Consider the following 23,895-nt stretch of genomic DNA (forward strand, 5'->3'; position numbering starts at 1 on the left):
TAGGTTTTCTGACATTTAAGGACACGTCTTGCTAATGGATGCACAAAATAAATAGAGATAAAGCACAGCTGCTCTGAGACCCAGTTGAGACCAGTGGCGGCTTGATGCTGGGGTGCTGAGCTCCCAGGGCAGATGCCACTCGGACTGTCTGTGGTGCCTGCTGTCTCTGTAATGGCTCACTGCAAAATCCTCTTTGGATTTCTTTTGGCTAGTGAAAATAGGTACTAATGGAGGTCTTTTTGTAAAAGTGAAGTAGCCCAATGAGCTTTCAAAAAGCAGGGGAAAAAAAAAAAAAAGCAGGGGATACCTATGTAAGAATGTAGTCTTGAGTTCTTATATTGTGGTTCTGTGTGTATATGTTTTAATTCTCCTGCATGATGCTGTGCTATATATCTTGCTCTTTTTCTTCTGACAATATTTCTAAAGTTGACTCTCTAAAGTACCTCTTCTTCTCTCCAAACCCTGAATCACAGAGAGCCCCAGGGTTCAGTGCTTGGTCCATTTTTCTTCTCAGCCTATACCTACTCCCCTGGTGATCTCACCTAGATCATGGCTTTAAATATCACCTACAATAATGAGCAAATATATATATGTATATATATACACACACACACACAGATGCTCACTCACACATATATACATACATATGTACGTAATATATGTCTATAGGAGTGTGTTTACAGACATATACATGTATATATGCTTGTAGGAGCCTATGTATGCATATGAGATGATATAGAAGTAATATATATTTATAGAAGTAATATGAATATATGTGATATATATATACAGACACATATATATGATAGGTATCTCCAACACAGACTTCCTTCTCAAATTTCAGACTCCTATTAAAAAAAAATCCCTGCTCTAAAAAATAACTCCTTGTTCCACCTTCAACCTTCCCCGTGTCACTTAAGGACAGATGCTCCACATTTACAGTTCCTTGGGCCAAAAATCTTAGAGTCACCTGTTACATCTTGAATTGTAACCCTCTACATTCATATATTGAAGTCCCCAATCCCTAGAACCTCCTTTCTTGGAAATAGGGTTGTTCCAGATGTAATTAGCTAGGATGAAGTCATTAGGATGGCCCTAATCCAATAAAATGACATCCTTAATAAAAAAGGGGACATTGGGACACAGATGTACTCATACAGAACAGTGCCACGTGAACATGAAAACAGCCATCTACAAGCCAAGCCAAGAGGCCTGGACCATATCCTTCCCTCTTCCCTCGCATTAAAGGAAGCAACCTCAGAAGGAACCAACCCTGCTGACACCTTGATCTTGGAGTCTTAGCCTCCAGAGCGGTAGGATGACACATTTCTGTTATTTAAGGCACCCAGTTTGCGGTACTTTGTTACAGCAGATCTAGCTCACTAGTCTGTTATCTTGGACCTTTCTCTTTCTCTTACTGCACATCACTCTGCCAGGAAGGCCAGGATGCTGTTACTTCAGAACTACCTGGGATCTAATTCTTCCTCACAACCTCCGCAGCTCCCAGCCCAGGTCACCAGCATCTCTTGTCTACATAAATGTCATGGGCCTCTAACTGGTTTCACTTCTGCCTCCTATAAGTCTGCTCTCAACTCAGCATCTAGAGTGATACTTTTATTTTTTTTAAATATTTTTTAATTTTTATTTATTTATGATAGGCACACAGTGAGAGAGAGAGAGACAGAGACACAGGCAGAGGGAGAAGCAGACTCCACGCACCGGGAGCCCGACGTGGGATTCGATCCCGGGTCTCCAGGATCGCGCCCTGGGCCAAAGGCAGGCGCCAAACCACTGCGCCACCCAGGGATCCCCCTAGAGTGATACTTTTAAAACCCAAGTCGGAAAAAATAAAAAAATAAAATAAATAAAACCCAAGTCGGGGGCGCCCGGGTGGCTCAGTGGTTGAGCGTCTGCCTTTGGCTCAGGTCATGATCCCAGGGTCCTGGGATCGAGTCCCACGTCGGGCTCCCTGCATGGAGCCTGCTTCTCCCTCTGCCTGTGTCTCTGCCTCTCTCTCTCTCTCTCTCATGAATAAATAAACAAAATCTTGAAAAAATAAGAAGTCAATGTCCTCCCTCTTCTCAAATACCTGGGGAGGCAACCCAATCACTCAATAAAAGAAAGACCTCAGCGGGACCTTCATGACCTTACATTCTCTGTCTTCTCCTGCAACTGCCCCTGTGGCATGAATTCGTATTACGTCCCCCTTATCAACTCTGCTTCAGTCGCACTGGCTGCCTTGCTGTTCCCATTCCCTTGGCACACGAGCTCTTGCCTTGGGGTGGGGGGTGGTTGGCACTGGCCATCTTTCTTGCCTGGAATCATCCTCCTGCAGCTCTCTGGGTGGCTACCTTCCTCATCTCCTGGGTCTTTTCCCACACATCCCCCTAAGTGAGTAAATGGATAACAAGGTATCAGCTAAAATGCTCCAAAGATGCCTACATTGGTTCCCTAGTAACTTTAGCGCTCTCCAAAAGTTCTTGTTTCTTTCAGAATCTCAAAACAGAAAAATATGGGTAGGGTGAAGAGCTTTCGTGGAGAAGACAAAGCTTTCCTAGCTGTCGATGAGGAAATCCCAATTAGGACGGCAGTGATTCCTGGTTAGGCTTTCCCTTTACCCTCTGCTCTTGCAAGGATTCTCCTGTGGATATGATCTTTGGGTGGCCACTTCTCCTACAGATCTATGTATCCCCAACTGTGTGTAGCAGTGGGTTATGACACTGTGTAGGAAGCCCAGCATGAAATAGCTGCAGCAATGCTGGGAAGGAAGGCTAGGGCTGTAGCCAGTCTCAGGCTGAAACCGAAATTCCTGGAAAACCAACAACTCTGAAGGTGGGGTGAAAGAAGGAGCCAGATGAAGGCCGAGGTTCCCATTTATATATTCAGATTTAAGAGAATTAAACCAGAGAGTTAGGGGGCACCTGGGTGGCTCAGTCAGTTGAGTGTCTGCCTTTGGCTGAGGTCATGGTCCCAGGGTCCTGGGATTGAGCCCCGTGTCGGGCTCCTTGCTCCATGGGGAGTCTGCTTCTCCCTTTCCTCTGGCTTGCATGTGCATGCTCGCTCACTCTCTCTCTCTCTCGCTGAATGTCTCTCAAATAAATAAATAAAATCTTTAAAAAAACAGCAACAACAGTTAGAGAACTTGCAATAGGAGCTTCTGCTCCTCTGCCTCCCCTGTTCTTCATTTCCAGCCTGTTGTTTTACTAGGCTCACCCTTTGCCCTCTGTTTAGACACCCTCATGCTGACCCTTTCTCCCATTCACCAACTTAACTGTTCTAGATCTCTGAGGCTTCATTCAGTCACAGTCTTCTCTAGGAAGCTCTCACCAACCTCTTGTTAGGATTCTTGCGTGTTCTATAATCGTACTTCCACTAAGCATTCTCTAGGTGTTCAGTGGTCTGCTTATTTGTCTATTCTCCCCATTGTGGGCTCCTTGATGGCCAGGATGCTGCCTTGTTGACCTGTGTATCTGCCTCCTTAGCACATGATACAGTACCTTGCATGTACTGGGACTGTGATCAATGTTTGATGAATGAATAAATGAATGAACAAATGAAAGAAACAGCAGCCAATTTCAGGGCATGGTCAGCCAGGTGCTTTAGGTGGAAGCTCAAGGAGTCTGTTAAGTAGCTAAGACGTTGGTGACTTGTCAGAGCAAAGCCTCAGAGTCTTTTCTTGGTAAGGGTGGAGTCTGACATTTCTTTAGTTTTTTGTTTAAATATTTTATTTATTTGAGAGAGAGAGAGCTCACAAGAGGCAGGGGTTGGGGGCCGAGGGAGAGGGAGAAGTGGACTCCCTGCTGAGCAGGGAGCCTGATGTGGGGCTTGATCCCAGGACCCTAAGGTCATGACCTAAGCTGAAGGCCGACTCTTAACCAACCAGGCCCCCCTGACATTTCTTTAGATTCAGGGGAAGACAAGCCTAGGAAACTATGAAATACTATGGTGAAAGTATTTTCTTCATAAGTTATTTTTCAGTCACTAGACACAAGTCAAGAAAAATGAAAAGGGACAGCATCCCAGAAATGTCCAAATGACTAAGTACAATAATAATTAATCAGTAGTGCTTGTACTGCTAAGTCTCTCTGGGACCCGTGAATCTTAAAGGTAGGTTGTGCAAACTGCGAACAAGATGATTCCAAGGTCATTTCAGTTCTCTCTGGGCTGCATAAAGTCTAACCTCCCCTTCCAGAGAGGCAAAGATCATGGAAAGCCTTACTCGTTCACCTCCGGGGATTGTGGTAGAGGTGGGACAAAGTCACAGAGCCACGTCCAGGAATGAATGTACTAGCCGGATGGAATGGAGATTGCATAAGTGAAGCAAGGGGAGAAAGCAATTTCTCTTTCTTTCTCTCTCTCACACAGTAGAAGGCAGTGGGATGGGCAAAGGAGCCCCAGCCTGGAGTGGGGAGCCCTGGGATTTAGTCCTTGCTATCCCCCTCACCGCTTGTGCAACTCTGGACAGTCACGTGGTCTTCTGCCTCAGTTCCCTCATCTACACAATGGCTCATTTGGGCTAGATGATTTCTGAGGTCCTTTTTGGCTTTAGGATCTTGTGCTTCTGTGTGGACGTCTGGTCCTTGGCACAGAACTGAGAGTGGAGGCACAGTTTTGCTAGGTTATCCAATAGGTAGTTGGAACAGTAATAGTTGTGCAACCAGCTACACCAGTTGCAAATAAGCAGATTATGTACCAAAATGAATTGGCGACAGTTAAATTCAAAATTATAATTCATTTATATTTGTTTGATTCCATTTTCCTTTATTCTGTATTTTAATGGATGGTAATAATTTCTGTCATTTGTTGGGTACTGACTGGGTGCTAGGTGTTGAGGTTTTTCCTTATTATTTGATTATCTCATTTAATCTTTATAAATAACTATATGAGGTGGGTATCATAACTCTCATTTTAGATATGTGGAAACTGAAAAATGGTGTGCTGGCAAATATTTAACAACTGGCAGAGAGCAGGAAAAGCCCTGATTTTCAATGATTGATCTTTTCCATGGTGTAAATACTCTCACCATTAACTATTTCAAGTTTCCAATGAGAAGTCACTGAACAGAGAGTTGGGAAGAGAGGTACCATGGTATACCATGAGGTAATATTTTCACTATACAGATACAATAAACAATATCCTCAAGAGCATAGGTAATAGTAACACATAATAAGATAATTAGGAAGTGACAAGTTTGAGTATTCACTAGCTTTGTTGATATAATTTACTTAAAGTTTATATGATTTATTTTTTAATCTGGTTGTATTTTGGGGGGGGATTTATTTATTTATTCGAGAGAGAGAAAGAGAGCATGAGCAGGGGGAGGGGCAGAGGGAGAGGGAGAGAAGCAGCCTCCCACTGAGTGAGGGGCTCCATCTCCCAGGGTTTGAACTCTCAGGGCTCCATCTCACAACTCTGAGATCATAACCTGAGCCGAAACCAAGAGTCAGATGTTTAATCGACTGAGCCACATAGGAGCCTCTAATCTAATTTAACAATAGGCTTGCAGAGCCTAAAAATTCAACAGTTTGTGCTTGCAAGCTGGTATAAACTAGCCCCACACACCACTTAAAATGAAGACAGAGTAAGTAACTTTCCTAAGGTCGCACAAAAAATGGCCGAGATTAGAACCTTGATCTCACTAATTCTGAAGAATAGGCTCTATACCAGCAGACTGTAATTTGTAAAATTGTAAAGTGCTATATACTGCATATGGTAAAAAAAAAAAAGTTGCATATCCTATTTGAAAAAAAACAGTAAGTGGTCTTAAGTGTCATTAATAAGAAGGAGTTCTAGTGGAAAAACAATCATGAATCAGAATAGCCACCGTACAATTTCTGCATCAGTTCTTGTGCCTCAGTTTCCCTGTTAAAGGAATGCTTTATATCTTTTCTGAATCACACTTCAAACTGTGTTGGGGGAAAAATAAAATTCATGAAAATTGTTTTATATTTCTTGTAAGATAGGACTCATATAAATTTAAATGGTTGTTATGATATTAGTTTGAGTGTAACTTCATGCTAGCCATATTGAAAATAAAAATAGAGAAATACAGCAAACACCTACTATTAGCATCCATTGCTTAAGACAATCTCTTTGTAGGCAAACTGTATTAGGATGTTTATTACATTAAGCAGTAAAAAAATGAAACATCTGGCAATGATTTTTAGATCTTGAAAAATCAGATGGCAAAATGAGTCTCAGAGGATGAAGATCATGTTTCATACTCCTGAAAAAAGGTTTGACAAAAATGTTAGTGCTTTCTGAAAAACCATACTTATTTCAGTTTCTACTCTGTTCCCTATCTTAGGATGTGACTTACAGACAAAATTTCATAAACTCTTCACAAAAATCTCCTTAGGTCTTTGGACCTAGGTGAAGCCTGTGGTTAGAGCTCCAGCTGTAAGCCACCCTCTAGCTCAGTTAATCTAGACAAACCGAGTAGCTTCATGGATCATTGTGTTGGAATAAGAAAGAATTATGGTTGTGATTCTCTTAGTCAAAAAGGAGATAAACGTCCATTATAGTACAGGAGAAGCTGTGAGTAATTTGGCCATTGGATGAGGAAAAGAACAGGATAGTGTACTCTAAACAAGAATGATAAAGTTTAAGAAGGACCAAGGCTGCCTCTACAGATCACAGCCCTGAGTCATTGTGTAGTGAGTGCACAGAGTTGACATGCATGCTTGCCTTCCTGGCATCTGTAGGCTTCTCTAATCTTGTATTCTAATTTCTCACTCACATTGGAAGATGAAACTTTCTTTTTTATGATTGGCTATCTGATGTTTTTAGATAAATACAGTAATCTTTAACAAATGACCATACTGATTACCTCCTTCCTCCGCCTTTGGAACTAGTAATTTTAACTTACATTCTAACATTCTACAAAAAATTTATTCAACAACTACTTAGTCTACTAACAAATAGTTGTTATATCATACTGTGCTCCAAGCCCCTGTGTTGTACTGTAAAGGACATGATGGATAAGATGCTGTCTGTGTTCCTTGGCAAGAATATTAGACATGTGCATAAGTAGTTATCATACAAGGCAGGTGATGCAAATTCAAACTGAGGCCTATGGTGTTTGGTGTTCTGGGGCCTAAGAGGAAGAAACAGTCCTACCTGAAGAGATCCAGGGAGGGTACCTAGGAGAAGTGCGTTAGCAAACACGGAGGAGGGGGTAGCCATGAAGAACATCTAGACTGGAAAGTATGGGGTCATCAGAGGGATAATAAGTAGGCCTCTCTTCCTGTCACCACAGGGGAGACAGTATTTGAAATCCTGTCAAGGCTTTTTAGCACAGGTCCTGGGAAGTATTGCTATTTTAGAAGCTTGTGGCACATTTGAATGCAATAAAACAAAATGTTCCATGTTTTGGGAAAAATCTTCATCTTTCTCTCCAACCACTCATTCCACTTGCTAAGCCAGTCTTCTTTGAGGTTACCTGGAGGTCATGAAGGATATATGGATATGACTAAAGTCATTACATTATCCATTAGTCATTGGTTACAGTGTTGTTCAAATGAGAGAAACAGCTGGAAATGGTACAGGAACACAACTTGGGCAATGTCTACCTAAGATAGATATTTCTAGCTGTCATAGAAGGTCTGGCCCTACATATATCTCTTTTCTGTGTTGCTGAGTTAACTGGTCCGGAGACAAGACAATGTTGTAAAGAAGTGGGAAGTGTGAGCTTAGTACTATGCTAATTCTCCTTGCGCTAAGTTCCTTTTTCTTTCTTTCTTTCTTTTCTTTCTTTCTTTCTTTCTTTCTTTCTTTCTTTCTTTCTTTCTTTCTTTCTTTCTTTCTTTCCTTCCTTCCTTCCTTCCTTCCTTCCTTCCTTCCTTCCTTCCTTCTTTCTTTCTTCTTCTTCTTCTTCTTCTTCTTTTTTTTTTTTTTTTTTTTTTACCATCCTGGAGGAGCAAATAGGGATCTGAGCTAGTCCTTGGTGCTCACACTTTGGTTTTCTTTTTGTATTGCTCACTGACAACTCATTTCCTTCACAGACAGCTCTGTCCTGTCCTGCTCATGGGTTCAGACCCACCCAGAGGCAGCTGGAGAGAATTTCCTAGGATCACCAAAACTTCTCTATCCCCAATCAGCAGCAGTAGCTGTCTGCTGGGACTTGAGATTGGAACAGCATTGGTGCGGCCAACTTCCCAACCAATGGGAGTTCAACCAGCAGAGAGCAGAGTGAAAGGGCTCCAGTTGGTGTCCAGACTAAAGCCATTTAACAACTAAACAAAGAGAAATTAGATCCCAAGTTTTGTAAGACTACTAAACAGAAAACGCACAGGTATCAGCTGTGGCAGGGCTTGCTTCTTAACATGGTGAAGTATTTTACTTTTTCCCTAGGAGAGGAATTTTTAATTTCATGCTTATATGACCATTATTTCAGTGAAGAGAAAGGACAACTAATAGTTGGTTGGCCTAAAAGATTCTGGCAAGAATATTTGAGTCATAAAATATTAGCCAAGCATCTTTTTGGATATTCTAAAATAAACCATGTAGAGAACCAAGCATTTCGTGCCAAGACAAAGCTAAAAAGCTCTTCTTAGAGGTTTCCCCCACCTCTTCTCTGAATACAGTCTTATTGGTTGATAGCACCAAGTGTCTGGCTGCATTGCAAGGAATCACTCAGCTGTGGCTGATTACTGCTATAATTTTTTCCCTTGTTCAGAAAATCTTGTCATGAATTTGTTTCCAAGACAGCAAGAAATAAAAGTTTCTTTCTTTCGTTTTTCTTTCCCCCAGGGGAAGCCATTATTTGAAACACTAGTGGTAGGGTAATGGCCCAGGATTTGAGATAAAGGGGAAGAATTTAGAAGTATTGTAAAAAAACAACTATTCCCATCCCTGGAATTGTGTGTCCTGTGGGGATTGGTGGCCTCTAGATGGTGTGACTCAGTATCATTTGTTCATTCATTCAGTACTTGTGGAGCACTCACTCTTCCTGACATGGTCCAGCTCCGGGGACAAATCTCACGACTTCTCTGAATACCATTTCTTTATGTGTGTGATGCGAGGGATGCACTAGAATGATCTCTCAAGGTCCTCTACCTCTAGTTCTTGAATCTTCACTTCTCTGTGGGAGCACAATGCACTCAGGAGAATAGTAATAAGAAAACATGTGTCCAGTATTACATACCAGACACTGTACTAACTAACCACTTTTACATATACGTTATCCCATTTTGTTTTCTTTTTTTTTTATAAATTAATTTTTATTGGTGTTCAATTTACCAACATACAGAATAACACCCAGTGCTCATCCCGTCAAGTGTCCCCCTCCGTGCCCGTCACCCATTCACCCCCACCCCCCACCCTCCTCCCCTTCCACCACCCCTAGTTCATTTCCCAGAGTTAGAAGTCTTTATGTTCTGTGTCCCTTTCTGATATCTCCCACACACTTCTTCTCCCTTCCAGAAGAATGAAACTAGACCCCTCTCTTGCACCATACACAAAGATAAACTCAAAATGGATGAAAGATTTAAATGTGAGACAAGACTCCACCATTTTGTTTTCTTAAGTAGTTCCTAAAAAAAAATTGGGGTATTATTATACCCATTTTACAGATGACAAAACTAAGTGTCAAGAGAGGTTGAGTTGCCTTTTGTGAGAAAGAAGTAGAGCCAGGCTCAAACCCATCTCTGCTGACTCCAAGCTCCTCTGATCTCCAGATTTTTTTTTTAAGATTTTATTTATTTATTCATGAGACACACAGAGAGAAAGAGGCAGAGACACAGGCAGAGGGAGAAGCAGACTCCGCACAGGGAGCCCTACATGGGACTCGATCCTGGAACTCCAGGATCACGCCCCAGGCTGAAGGCAGGCGCTAAACCATTGAGCCACCCAGGGATCCCCTGATCTCCAGATTTTTAATGTTCATTCACCTCCCCTGGAATTTTCTCTGGGAATACCTGTAGAAAATACCTCATTCTTGCCTTATGGGTCTTCCGTTAGCTTTCCCTCCCTCCTTACCCACTACATAATTCTTATTTATCCCAAGGGTGATTTTGCCACTTTATCCAAGTCTAGCGCTCCCACTGCTTTGCTTTCACTTGCCCTTTACCTTTGACTTGGAATTGTTTTCAATTTTTGTTTGTAGTCAGATTCTGTACTCTTTCCCAGACTTTATTTGTCTTACTCCCAAATTTAATTCATTCGGCCCCAAACAGTTGTCCAACACAGTAAGAAATTTTAAAAAGAGTGTAAGTTCATTTCTTTGGGGGGGTGGTAATTAAGACATGCAGATTATAGGAAAGGGTTATGGCTAAAATAGAGCTTTAGGCTTGTAAGAGAAAGAGAAGGAAAGTAGCTGGAGTCATGCATTGGAACTTGAGAAATAGTCAAGGCTTGGGTAGAGGGAAAGAGAAAGAGGCAGAGGGAGGTACAAGGTCAGAAAAAAGCAGAGAGGTCTACTGAGTACTGGAGAAATCAGATGTCTTGCTGGCTGGGGCAACTAGGTTTAAAGACCTATGGCAGCTGGGATGGGACAGTTGAAACGGACGTTGTTGCTGACGAATGTTAATCAGAAGGAACACTGGATTAAGAGTCTGAACATCTGTGTTCTTGCTCTGTCAATTTTTAATCTGGGGAAAAACAATCAAGGAACCTGAGCATCTGTTTCCTTATCTCCTGGAGCCTATCTCAGCATATAGCAGAAGTCCAAGCTCCTTGGAATAGCCTGCCTTTCTCTGGCTGTTCCTACCTCCTGCCATTTTGTAGTAGGTCATCAAGTGTGAGCAGTCACTTCTGAGCGGAGACTTCCATAACACTGGATAATCACATTCCCTCTCTGAAAAATGATTTCTCACAAAGCTACACAGGTTAAATAATACTCAGACACATGCATTTAAAAATGGAATGCTTCCCCTACTAATGTAGTTATTCAACTTTGAGAAACTGAAATTCCTTAATTAAGTATTTGGGATTGGAACTTTAAAGGCTTGAAGGTTTCTGTTTTAAATTCACAATATGAGGTGACAATAAGATCTTTAAGCTTTCCTTTTGAATTTTGCCCGGTTCAAGTACTTAGTGGTGCCAGATAGAGTGGATAATCTCAAAGATGATGATATGGATAAAAATGTGGCCAGGCAGTTCATATGATCAGCCAAAACCAAGCAGGCAAGAGCAAACAACATCAGCTATGAATCTCAAATGTCCAAAGTCCCCAAGGTAGCTGTGATGGTTAATTTTATGTGCCAGCTTGAATGGCCCATGGGGTATCCGACTATTCTATTAAACATTATTGTAGGTTTGTGTGTGAAGGGAATTTTTTTAAGATTATTTATTTATTCATTCATTCATTCATTCATTCATGAGGGGCACGGAGAGAGGCAGAGACACAGTCAGAGGAAGAAGCAGGCTCCCTGAAGGGGGCCTGATGCAGGACTTGATTCCAGGACCTCAGGATCACAACCTGAGCCAAAAGCAGACACTCAACCACTGAGCCACCCAGGCATCCCTGTGAGGGTGTTCTGGATAAAGTCAACTTTTACATTGGTAAACTGAGTAGAGCAGATTACCTTCCCCAGTTTGGTTGGGCCTCATCCAATCTGTTGAAGGTCTAAGTAGAACAAAGGGCTAAGAAAGAGAATTCTTATATATAAATTTCTGCGGAATCCCTGGGTGGCGCAGCGGTTTGGCGCCTGCCTTTGGCCCAGGGTGCGATCCTGGAGACCTGGGATCGAGTCCCACATCGGGCTCCCAGTGCATGGAGCCTGCTTCTCCCTCTGCCTGTGTCTCTTGCCTCTCTCTCTCTCTCTCTCTCTCTCTGTGTGTGACTATCATAAATAAATAAGTTGAAAAAAATAATAAAAAAATAAATAAATTTCTGTGTGCAGCTCTATTTCTTTAGGATAATTTTCTCAAATTCCTGGGCCAAAATAGACATTGTTCAGATATTAGAAACATATTTCCCAAAAACTCTTTAGAAAAAAATTGTTCTAGTATCTCAGTCCATTCAGGCTGCTATAGAAAAATGCCAGAGACTAGATAGGCTATAAACAGCAGGCATTTATTTCTCACAGTTCTGAAGGCCGGGAAGTTCAAGATCAGCACTGACAGATTCAGTGTCTATTTAGAGTCTGCTTCCTGGTTCACAGACAGCGCCTTCTTGCCATAACCTTACATGGTGGAAGGGGTAAGGGATCTCTCTGGGGCCTCCTTTATAAGAGTGCTAATTGCAGTCATGAGAGCAGAGTCCAAAATTACCTCTGAAAGGACCTATATCCTGATGACATCACCTCCGTGAGGGTTTAGGATTTCAATATATGAATTTTGCAGGGACACAAGCATTCAGAACATAGACTAAATATATTTCTACCTGAGGCAGCCCCTCAAGGTTGCATGCTCAGACCCTGCTCTCAAGGGCTTCTCCTGGCCTTTGACCAGGTGCTCACACTGTCATGTCTGCTGGGCAACAGAACCTAGCTATACGCATGGTTCTCCTAATTCATTCATACATGCTTCCATTTACTCACGTAGTAATATTACTTGATTATCTATTCAGTTGACACTCTAGGTACCCTGTTGGGAGCTGGGGTACAAGGGAGTTAGTTCAACAATTAAATATAATGTAAATTTAACTATAGTTATGATACTTAAACAGTGCTGTAAGTGTCTAAAAAGACCCTGGCCTAATCTGAGGCTCAGGGACACTTAAGGAGGAGGCGGCATTTGAGCTGAGCTCTGGTTGTTCTGAGGATGTGGCACTCAGTTCCCTAATTTTTGGATAGTCCTTTTTAAATAGGTGGAGGCTTTAATGACAGAACCTTGGAAGTCACCTTGAGTGACAGATGGTACACATGAAGTCTTCAGAGGTCTCCTAAGAGGTCCCTTATAGCTGCTCTTGCTTGTTCTCTGTCATGCTGTTGTGACGATGACTTTGCAGGGGTGTTCCCTCTGCTGTCTCTTCCTGGGTGGACTCTCGGTCTAATTATCACCACTCTTTTACAGTGAGTGAGTCTAAATGCCATCTGATTTCCCATTCATCCTATTTGTTATAGGAAATGAAACCTAAATAAATTATTTTAAGAAAATTCATCATAATCAAATGCATCTGATCCTTCGATCATTCAGTATTTTGAATATTCTCCACTGCCGCTGCTTCCACTAATGTGGATAATAATGGCTGAAAGAAAAATCAATACTACAAACCTGCAGTAATCAAAACAGTGTGGTATTGGCATTAAGATAGACATAAAAACCAATGAAATAAAAAAAATGAAATAGAATGAAAGACCAGAAATAAACCTACACTTTTATGGCCAATTGATTTTCAACAAGGGTTCCAAGACCATTAAATGGGGGAAAGAATACTCTCTTGAACAGCTGGTGCTGGGGCAACTGGATATCTGCACACAAAAAAAATGAAGCTGGATTCCTACCTCATACCGAATACAAAAATTAACTCAAAATGGACCAATGACTGGGACACCTGGGTGGCTCAGCAGTGGCGTGTCTGCCTTTGGCTCAGCGCGTGATTCTGTGGTCCCAGGATCAAGTCCCACGTCGGGCTCCCTGAATGGACCCTGCTTCTCCCTCTGCCTGTGTCTCTGCCTCTCCATCTCTCTGTGTCTCTCATGAATAAATAAATAAAATATTTTTTAAAAAATGGACCAATGAGGGCAGCCCGGGTGGCTCAGCGGTTTAGCCCCTGCCTTCATCCCAGAGTGTGAACCTGGAGACCCCGGATCGAGTCCCACGTCAGGCTCCCTGCATGGAGCCTGCTTCTCCTTCCACCTGTGCCTCTGCTTCTCTCTCTGTCTCTTCTCTGTGTATTCTCATGAATAAATAATAAATTTTTTTAAAAAATGGACCAATGACCTAAATATAAGAGCTAAAATAATAAACCTTAGAAGAGAACACTGAAGGTAAATCTTTGTGACTTTGGATTGGGCAATAGATTCTTAGATATAACACCAAAAGCATAAGCAGCAAAAGAAAAAAAAAAACAGGTAAATTGGGCTTCATCAAAATTAAAAATTTGTGCGTCGAAGGACATTATTTAAAAAGGGAAAGACAACCCCAAAAATGGGAGGAAATATTTGCAAATCACCTATCTAAAGGTCTAGTGTCTAGGATATATAAGGAACTCTTACAAATCAAAAACAGAAAGACAACCCAATTAAAAAATAAGCAAAGGGCTTGAATAGACACTTGCCCAAAGAAGATATGCAGGTGACTGATAAACACATGAAAAGATGCTCAATATCATTAGTCATTAAGGAGATGCAAATCAAAATCACAATGAGGTACCATTTCAAAACCACTAGGAAATTTTTTTAAAAGGAAAATATGGGGGACACCTGGGTGGCTCAGTGGTTGAGCGCCTGCCTTTGGCTCAGGGCGTGATTCTGGGGTCCCGGGATCAAGTCCCACACAGGGCTTCTTACAGGGAGACTGCTTCTCCCTCTGCCTATATCTCTGCCTCTCTCTCTGTGTCTCTCATGAATAAATAATAAAATCTTTAAAAAAAAATAAAGGAAAATGAAAAATAATGTTGGCAAAGATGTGAAGTGGGAACACTCTAGATTGCCTGTGGAAAGTAAAATAGTGTAACCACTGTAGAAAACATTTGGGTGGTTCCTTAAAAAATTAAACATAGAATTACCATATGGTCCAGCAATTCTGCTCCTATGTTTACACTCAAAAGAATTGAAATACTGGTACTCAGACAAATAGATGTACATGCATATTCATAGTAGCACTATTCAAAATATCCAAAAGATGGAAACAACCCAAATATTATTCATCAACAGATGAACAGTTGAACAAAATGTGGTATATTCATTCAATAGAATATTATTCAACCATAGAGGTGCCTGGGTGGCTCAGTCGGTCAAATGTCTGCCTTTGGCTAAAGTCATGATCTTGGGGTTCTAGGATCGAGCCCTGTGATGGGCTACCTGCTCAGAGGGGAGTCTGCTTCTCTCTCTCCCTCTGTCCCATTCCCTTCCCTCCATTCATGCTCTTTCTCAAATGAAGAAATAAACTCTTTTAAAAAAAGAATATTACTCAACCATAAAAATGAATAAGGTCTGATACATGATGCTACACCATGATGCTACGTGGAAGAAAGGAAACACAAAAGACTATATATTGTATGATTCCACTTACTTGAAATATTTAATAGGAAAATCCACAGAGATAGTAATTTCTGGGGGCTGGGAGAAGGCATGTGTAAGAAGAAACTACCTAATAGATTAGGTGTCTTTTAGGAGTGATAAAAATGTTTTGGGACTAGATAGAGGTTGTGGTTGCATCAAACTATGAATGGTTAATGGCCTATTTAAGTGATTAATTTGTGTTATGTGAATATTGCCTCAATAAGAAATTAAACAATAAGTTACCTAGACTTATTGTGGTGATCATTTCACAAAACATACATATAAGAAATTAAGTATTAAAGAAGAAAAGACTAGATTCTTTCCCTCATACGTCTGCCATATTTTATGGTTTCAATTTTAAAATATAGTAGCAAAATCATGACATACCTTTGGTTATAACTTCTTTAGGGTTTTATTAGGTGTCATGCTAATGGGTTCTCCCATCATTTTCATCTACTCTGTACAATTCAGATTTCAGTCCAAGGCTTCAGGAACATTGCAAACAGCTGCACCGGAATTATGCATCTGACCATCAACGACATGCCAACTCTGACAGACAACTGTGTAAAAGTAGGTAGTTGCAAAGTACATTTTATTCTCAGTCCTAATAGATGGGCACATTTTTTAGTGGCATGAATTACTGAAAAGTATGAATGGGATTTACAATTTAGTTGTTTTTATAGTAAGAAAATCATTAAAAATTTACACACACACACACACACACACAAACATTTGAACATTTGAAGGCTTACACACCCTAAAAGAACCTTTGTTTCACAATTAGGATATTTTTGTTTCAGAGATACTGTAGCCTAAGCATAAACTTTTAGTTTTACACGTCAAACTTCTAAATGTAGTGATATTTTTCAGCATTCCATTTTCTCATGTTGTCCCTCAACTTCATAACATGATTTAATTCTGATTCCTCTCCATTACTCAAATGTAACTGTACTCAAATAAATTAAAGTTCCATTGTCTTTGAAATTAGGAAAATTTAATAGTTAATATGTCTGCTTCTGAAAATATTGAGGAAAATAAATAACCTCATTACTTTGCTAAGCTTGTTCTATACACAGTGGTAAATTTAATCATCTTTTTTTCTTCTAAAGGCGTTAGCTGAAAAGTGCACTCGTATTACATCAATAGTTTTCATTGGTGCGCCACATATCTCTGATTGTGCTTTTAAAGCTCTTTCGACTTGTAACCTCAGAAAGATCCGATTTGAAGGTCTGTGATATTAAAAATGGGGTTCAGCATTAATGTTTAATTTTATTCTTGGGGAATTACAAATACAATACTTGTCTTCTGTTTGTTTGTTTTAAAACAGGAAATAAAAGGATTACTGATGCATGCTTCCAATATATAAAGAATTATCCAAACATCAATCACATTTACATGGTAGACTGCAAGAGAATAACAGATGGTAGCCTTAAGTTGCTTTCACCTTTGAAGCAACTAACTGTGTTGAACTTGGCAAATTGTATAAGGTAATGAGTCACTCAGTTATATATTCAAGAAATATTAATTATCTAGAATGTGCAAGACCCTCTCCTCAAGGTGCTCACTGGTCAGTAAACATGAAAGTCTGTGGCAACACCAAGAAGGGGCACCCATGTGGAATCGTGGGCCCTTAAAAGATTAAATGAATTCCCAGGAACACTTAAGGGCTACTTTTCCTAGTGAGGGTTCTCATGGCTAGTTCAGTTAACAGGCCTTTTCCCAAATGGGCTTTGTTAGCTGCTTAGGAGGAACCAATCTTACTGAAGGGTTTCCTCTTGAGTACTGGTTAGATTTTTCCTCGTGTGGATTCCCTAACAGATGAACAGATGACAAATTCTTAATAAAATAAAAGTTGAATTTCATCCTCATATTTCACTCAAGTTTCTACAGATTAACTACTTTTAAAATAAATGGAGGTGGGGATCCCTGGGTGGCTCAGCGGTTTGGTGCCTGCTTTCGGCCCAGAGCAGGGTCCTGGAGACCCAGGATCGAGTCCCACATCGGGCTCCCTGCATGGAGCCTGCTTCTCCCTCTGCCTGTGTCTCTGCCTCTCTCACTCTCTGTGTCTCTCATGAATAAATAAATAAAATCTTAAAAAAAAATAAATAGAGGTTTTCTACTTCCATAGTTGACAAAACATTTCAAACGACTCTTTGCCACAATTTATATCCTTGATGAAACATACTTTAAATACATTGCTGAACCCACAAAGAGTAAGAGAAGAAAGATCCAATATCTAATATGCTGATTCTGCACCACTCTCTCAACAAACATTCTCTGAGATGAATAATGAATAGCAAGCAAACATAAAAGGTATCGCTGCTCTGAGCATAGATGTTTATGTCACCATTGCCCAGGCTCCTGCAAGAAGTTAACTCAATGCTTCCCCGGAGGAGAGCATTTTCTATTTAGGCCTCTAGGATTCCTCAGATTAAGAATAAAATATAACTGCTCATAATTAAATATTGTTACATGTATGAAGACATGAGACACCATGAAAAAGAGTCACCAGAAACAGCAAAATAAATTTGACCTTCAAATAATTCAGATATTGGAGTTATCAGGCATAGGATATTAAGCAAATGTGTATGAAATATCTGAAGAAATTAATGAAATCAGAAACATTAGCAGGAAACAAAATATGATAAAATATATTTTTTTTAGAAAAAAAACAACTTTAAAAAATACAAAATATAAGAGTTATTGAAATAAACTAAATGGATTTCCAGATAGCAGATTAGAACTCACTGAGGAGAAAAGTACAGAGATGGAAGATAATTCCTTTCATGATAGCAGGGTAAAAAAAAAAAGATAAAAAATAAAATATTAAAGAGTATATTGTAGGATAAAAAGACAGAGAAAGTTTAGTATAAAAGTTTCAGATTAGATTTTAAAAAACTCATCTATAAGAGATAAGCCTAAACAGTAACTTTGAGAGTCAGAGAATATACATTTCCCTCAACCACACATCAGTCCTTTTTAAAATGGACTATGCATGACGTTTTAAAGCAAGTTTCAACAACTTTTAAATTATAGGTATCAACAAACTATTTCTCTTACTACAATGCTATTAAATTAAAAACCAGTAATGAAAAGGTAAATTAAAAACATATACATGTTTTAAAAGTAAAAATTCCAGGGTATCAGAATCACTGGAGGAGCTGAATAAAACTACAAACACCTAAACCCTACCCTAGAGCTACTGAATTTGAATATTTAGGAATGGAATCCCAGATTCTGTATTTTTTTTTAAAGGATAGTCCTTTTTTAAAAAAAGATTTATTTATTTATTTATTTATTTATTTATTTATTTATTTATGAGAGAGAGAGAGAGAGAGAGAGAGAGAGAGAGAGAGAGAGGGAGGCAGAGACACAGGCAGAGGGAGAAGCAGGCTCCATGCGGGACTCAATCCTGGGATTCCAGGATCGTGCCCTGGGCCAAAGGTAGGCGCCAAACTGCTGAACCACCCAGGGATCCCCTGTATTTTTTTTTTTTAAAACAACACAGATGCTTTTGATGCCCAGCCAGATTTGGGACTAACTACATTAACCAATTAACTGGGAACATTAACTGAATAATCCTTTTCTGTTGACTTTTGATGCCTCCTGGATTATAATATAAAATTATATATACATCTTTGCAAATTTTAAAAATATTTTATTTATTTATTTATTTGTTTATTTATCTATTTATTTATTTATGAGAGAGAGCATGAACAGGGGACAGGAGCAAGGGAGAGGGAGAAATAAGACCCACTGGGCAGGGAGTCCAACTTGGGTCTTGATCCCAGGACACCAGGGTCATGACCTGAGCCAAAGACAGATGCTTAACCAACTGAGCCACCCAGGCACCCCTGCATTTTTTTTGTTGTATTGTCATTTTATTTTAAATGTGTTTCTCATAGACTACTTATAATTTAGAGTTATTTGTTAAACCAATTTGACAATCTCTTATCTTTTAATAGGAGGTATTTTCAACTTATTTATATTATTATAAATTATTATAAAACTAAAATATTAGGACTTCTTTGGGTTCTATGTCTCTACTATTTGTACTTTTTACCTTTTGTTTTTATTTACTTTCTCTTTTTTAATGTATGGAGTATGTTTTGCTATTTTATTTTTTTAAAAAGATTTTATTTTATTTACTCATGAGAGATACAGAGTGAGAGAGAGAGGCAGAGACACAGGCAGAGGGAGAAGCAGGCTCCATGCAGGGAGCCGGAAATGGGACTCGATTCCCGGTCTCCAGGATCACACTCTGGGCTGAAGGCGGCGCTAAACCACTGAGCCACCGGAGCTGCCCTCTTTTGCTATTTTAAAGGCTTTTATATGTCTCTGATTATTGCTTTATTTATTGTTATCTCTCTCAGGAATCCTCTTTATTTAAAGACTGAATCCTGGTTCTTCATTTTTTATCTCATTTATTTTTAATTCTTTACCCTTCTGCATTTCAAAAGAACTTTTCAAATATGCCTTCTACATATTAATCCAGTTTTCTAAAAGGGTCAGTTTTGGTTCTGATGATTTAAATTAGGTTATTTTACTTATCATTGAATTTTTAGTTTCTTTGCCATCTATTCTTTTTTGCTTTATTAATTTGAGTATAGTTGACACACAGTGTTACATTAGTTTCAGGTGTACAACTTAGTGATTTGACAAATTTATACTTTATGCTGTGCTCACTATCTGTATATAGCTACCATCTGTCCCTTTACACCATTATTTCAATATCATTAACTGTTTTCCTTATGCCGTGCCTTTTATTCTCGTGACTTATTTATTCCATAACTGGAAGCCTGTATCTTCTCTTCACCCATTTAGCGCATCCTCCCAACTCTCTACCTCTGGCAACCATCCATTTGTCTTCTGTATTTATAGGTCTGATTCAACTTTTTTTTTTTTAAGATTTATTTATTTATGACAGACATAGGGTCACAAATCGGGTCTGAACCGATACCAAAAGATTGGGATCGTCCCCTGCATATTCTCAGACCATAACGCCTTGAAATTAGAACTCAATCACAAGAAGAAGTTTGGAAGGACCTCAAACACGTGGAGGTTAAGGACCATCCTGCTAAAAGATAAAAGGGTCAACCAGGAAATTAAGGAAGAATTAAAAAGATTCATGGAAACTAATGAGAATGAAGATACAAGTGTTCAAAATCTTTGGGATGCAGCAAAAGCAGTCCTGAGGGGGAAATACATCGCAATACAAGCATCCATTCAAAAACTGGAAAGAACTCAAATACAAAAGCTAACCTTACACATAAAGGAGCTAGAGAAGAAGCTGCAAATCGACCCGACGCCCAGCAGAAGAAGAGAGTTATTTATGACAGACATAGAGAGAGAATGGCAGAGACACAGGAGGAGGGAGAAGCAGGCTCCATGCCGGGAGCCTGATGTGGGACTCAATCCTGGGACTCCAGCATCGCGCCCTGGGCCAAAGGCAGGCGCTAAACCGCTGGGCCACCCAGGGATCCCCTGATTCAGCTTTTTGTTTGTTTATTCATTTGGTTTTCTTCTCTTTTGCTTAAAATTTCACTTATAAGTGGAATCATATTTTTTTTAGATTTTATTTATGAATGGAATTATATGGTTTTGTTTTTGTATGATTTATTTCACTTAGGTCCCTCTAGGTCCACCCATTTTGTCTCAAATGGCATGATCTCATTCTTTTTATGGCTGCATAATATTCCATTGCGTATATTGTATAATGTGTGTATATATACATAATATATATGTATATACATACAACATTTTCTTTATCCGTTCATCTATTGATGGACACTTAGATTGCTTCCATATCTTGGCTATTGTAAATTATGCTGCAGTAAACATGGGATTGATATATATATTTTTTGAATTAATGTTTTCATTTTCTGTGGGTAAATATCCAATAGTGCAATTGCTGGATCATATGGTAGTCCTATTTTTAATTTTTTTAGGAGTCACCATACTGTTTTTCAAGGTGGCTGCACAATTTATATTCCCATCAATAGTGTACAAGTATTCCTTTTTCTCCACATCCTCACCAATACTATTTCTTGTCTTTTTGCTACTAGACACTAACAGGTATGAGGTGATATTTCATTGTAGTTTTTATTTGCATTTCCCTGGTGATAAGTGCATTGAGTATCTTTTCGTGTGTCTGTTAGCCATCTGTAAATCTTTGGAAAAATGTCTCTTCAGGTCCTCTATCTCAATTGGATTATTTGGTTTTTTTTGGTGTTGACTTGTAGAAGCTTATTTTTTATGATCAATTGATTTTTTATCTTTTTACAAAAGTTCATTCTTAAATGTACAACAGGATCTAAGACAACACTTTATTCTAGCTGTAGGTTACCTTAGTTTCAGGTGTACAACTTAGTGATTTGAGGACAGAATACAGATGTTTAAACAGGAATGGAGATAAGGATCACCATTGCCTCAGGCACAAGGAAGAGCTTACTTTTTGCCAGATTTCTTAATTCCAACTGTGGCGAGGGGCCCTTCCCTGTGGCCTTTGCTTTTAGCTCCTCAATTCCTTCTGCTTCTCTTTCTGTATCTGCTTGAATGCCTCGTCTTCCTTGTCCATCTCCGTGGCCTGCTTCTTGGGCTGCTTCAGGGGCTCCTTCCTGCCACCTTTGTGGCTTGACATGGTGCCCACTGCCCCTTCTCCAGACCCTGTCACCAGGGGCCAACTTTTATAAGATCTTTATATATTCTGGATACTAAACCCTCATCAGATGTAACTTGCAAATACCTTCTGCCATTCAGTAAGTTGCTGTTTTATCTTGTCAGCTTCTTTTGCCATGCAAAAGGTTTCATTTTGATCTAGTCCCTCAATAGTTTATTTTTGCTTTTGTTTTTCTTGCCTTAGAAGACATATCTTGAAAAAAATCAAGATATATAGAAAAACACTGCTATGTTTGCCATCTGTCTTATCTCAGGTCACTGCCTTTTCATCTTAGAATGCATCTTAGAATATTTTTGGTATAGCCAGGTCACTTATTAATTCCTACTGTTTGTTTACACTGTTTAATATGTTCTAATGTTTTTGTATTTTCTTTGAAAAATCATTTTCAAAGGTATGCTTTCTCAAGTCTTACAAATCCTATGCTGTATTTATTTTCTGGTTAGTAAAAAGATCTCTCAATGACTACTCCAGCCCTCGTATTTGCCAATAGATAAGTCGATCAGTTGTATTTGTACTCTCTTTCTCCCTTTTCTCCTCCTATTCCCTCACCCATCCACCCACCAGACCCTTAACTGCTTTCCCACGTGCTGCCACTGTCTCCCTGTCCTAGTACAGATGGAAGGTGAGTTGATGGACACAGGAAGTATCCACTTAATATGGCCCATGCAGCTTAAACAGGCCCATTCACCTTCTGTCCGTACTTCGCAGTTCTTTGTAAATTTGACCAAATACAGGGTATAAAAGCTGTCAGCAGTCAACATATATTGCTCCCAAGGCTCTTCCCATCAGTACACCTACTTGTGGGGTTGTGCTGTGTGAAAGCCACCCCTCTTAGGATGCAATGTGCAATCTCCTGTTGTGCTTTATTTACTGAAATGCTTTTTAGAAAGAGCTGGTGGCCTCCACATGGAATTAGAAATAAAACTCCCAATGGAAGACAAGGAATGGATGGGCCAAACAGATCTCCAGGCAACTATAAAGCATGGTTGGGGCAGGGGATGGAGATGGCCCTGACACACTGGTATCTCTAAATTAGGGGTAGAAAATGTGGGAAGACTGAGGTCAAGGTCTTCATCCAGGTTTTCTGTACTTCAGCAGAAAAAAAATCCACACTCATTAGATTTACATACAGTCCAGCTAACTTGACCTTGTATTTCATGAAAATTCCTCCACTATTCTGGCAGTAGTTTGCCTGTTAGTCTTGGTTTTCTCTCTTTCCTAAGTTTGGGTGTTTTGCTCTTGCAGGAGAGACTGCATCAGGAACTCCTTAACTGGATCACATTTTAACCCAAGAGAAAGAGACCTTAAGAACCATCTGTCTTGTTAATAATTCTAATAATTATGCCATCAAATTGAATGAGCAGTAGACAGGAAGAACATTTTAATTAGTATTTCTCCCATTACTATTATTTATACTTTTCCTATAACACTAAAAGTTATATAACCAAATTTGGTTTTAAAATATCAACACAATGCCAGTATAAAGATATTACCATGCTATTTTAGAACATATTGAATGTAGTAACTATTATTTAAGTAGTACTCTATAGATTTACATATAAAATCACATGTAAAGCTTTCCTCTTTCCTACAGAATTGGTGATGTGGGACTAAAGCAATTTCTTGATGGTCCTGTGAGCACAAGGATAAGAGAGCTGAATTTAAGTAACTGTATCCACCTGAGTGATGCCTCTATTGTGAAACTATCAGAGCGGTATGATAAAAAAATAAAATTTTACATCATATCATTAGTAATTGTGTATCTGCTAAAGCAGAGATCAGAGATAAACCTTCAGAGCCATTTTGGAAACTCTTGGGAGACCAAGAAACAGGTCTAATACTCAGTGAGATAAAATAAAAAACACTGGAGTTGTAGACTAGTCTTTTGATCATATCTGAGATGTTTCTCATTAATTTCACATTAGACAATGTTTGAGAGGGAGTCATTAATGAAGCTGTCACTATCTAGACGTGAGTGACTTCTCTGCACTTTTCAGGGACATTATCTCTGTCTATGTAAACCTTTACTCTCCCAATGGATGTTCTAGCTGGTGGGTTTGTTCTTGATCCTCCTTACTTGTCAGAGATCTTGTGTATAGTAAGAGC

The 23,895-nt window shown here is 39.5% G+C and overlaps 1 protein-coding gene across 1 annotated transcript in view; it reads left to right on the top strand.

The window, feature by feature from the left end:
- The window catches only part of FBXL13 (F-box and leucine rich repeat protein 13), a 204,839-nt gene that overhangs the window by 121,285 nt on the left and 59,659 nt on the right, over nt 1-23,895 (top strand). Inside the window, exons 13-16 of the mRNA XM_055301082.1 lie at nt 15,582-15,680; nt 16,220-16,337; nt 16,438-16,597; nt 23,384-23,503. Of these exons, the coding sequence (XP_055157057.1) occupies nt 15,582-15,680; nt 16,220-16,337; nt 16,438-16,597; nt 23,384-23,503 (497 nt within the window). The remainder of the gene's footprint in view (nt 1-15,581; nt 15,681-16,219; nt 16,338-16,437; nt 16,598-23,383; nt 23,504-23,895) is intronic.

This window comes from Nyctereutes procyonoides, unplaced genomic scaffold (genome assembly GCF_905146905.1).
Source record: "Nyctereutes procyonoides isolate TBG_1078 unplaced genomic scaffold, NYPRO_anot_genome, whole genome shotgun sequence".
NCBI lineage: Eukaryota > Metazoa > Chordata > Mammalia > Carnivora > Canidae > Nyctereutes > Nyctereutes procyonoides.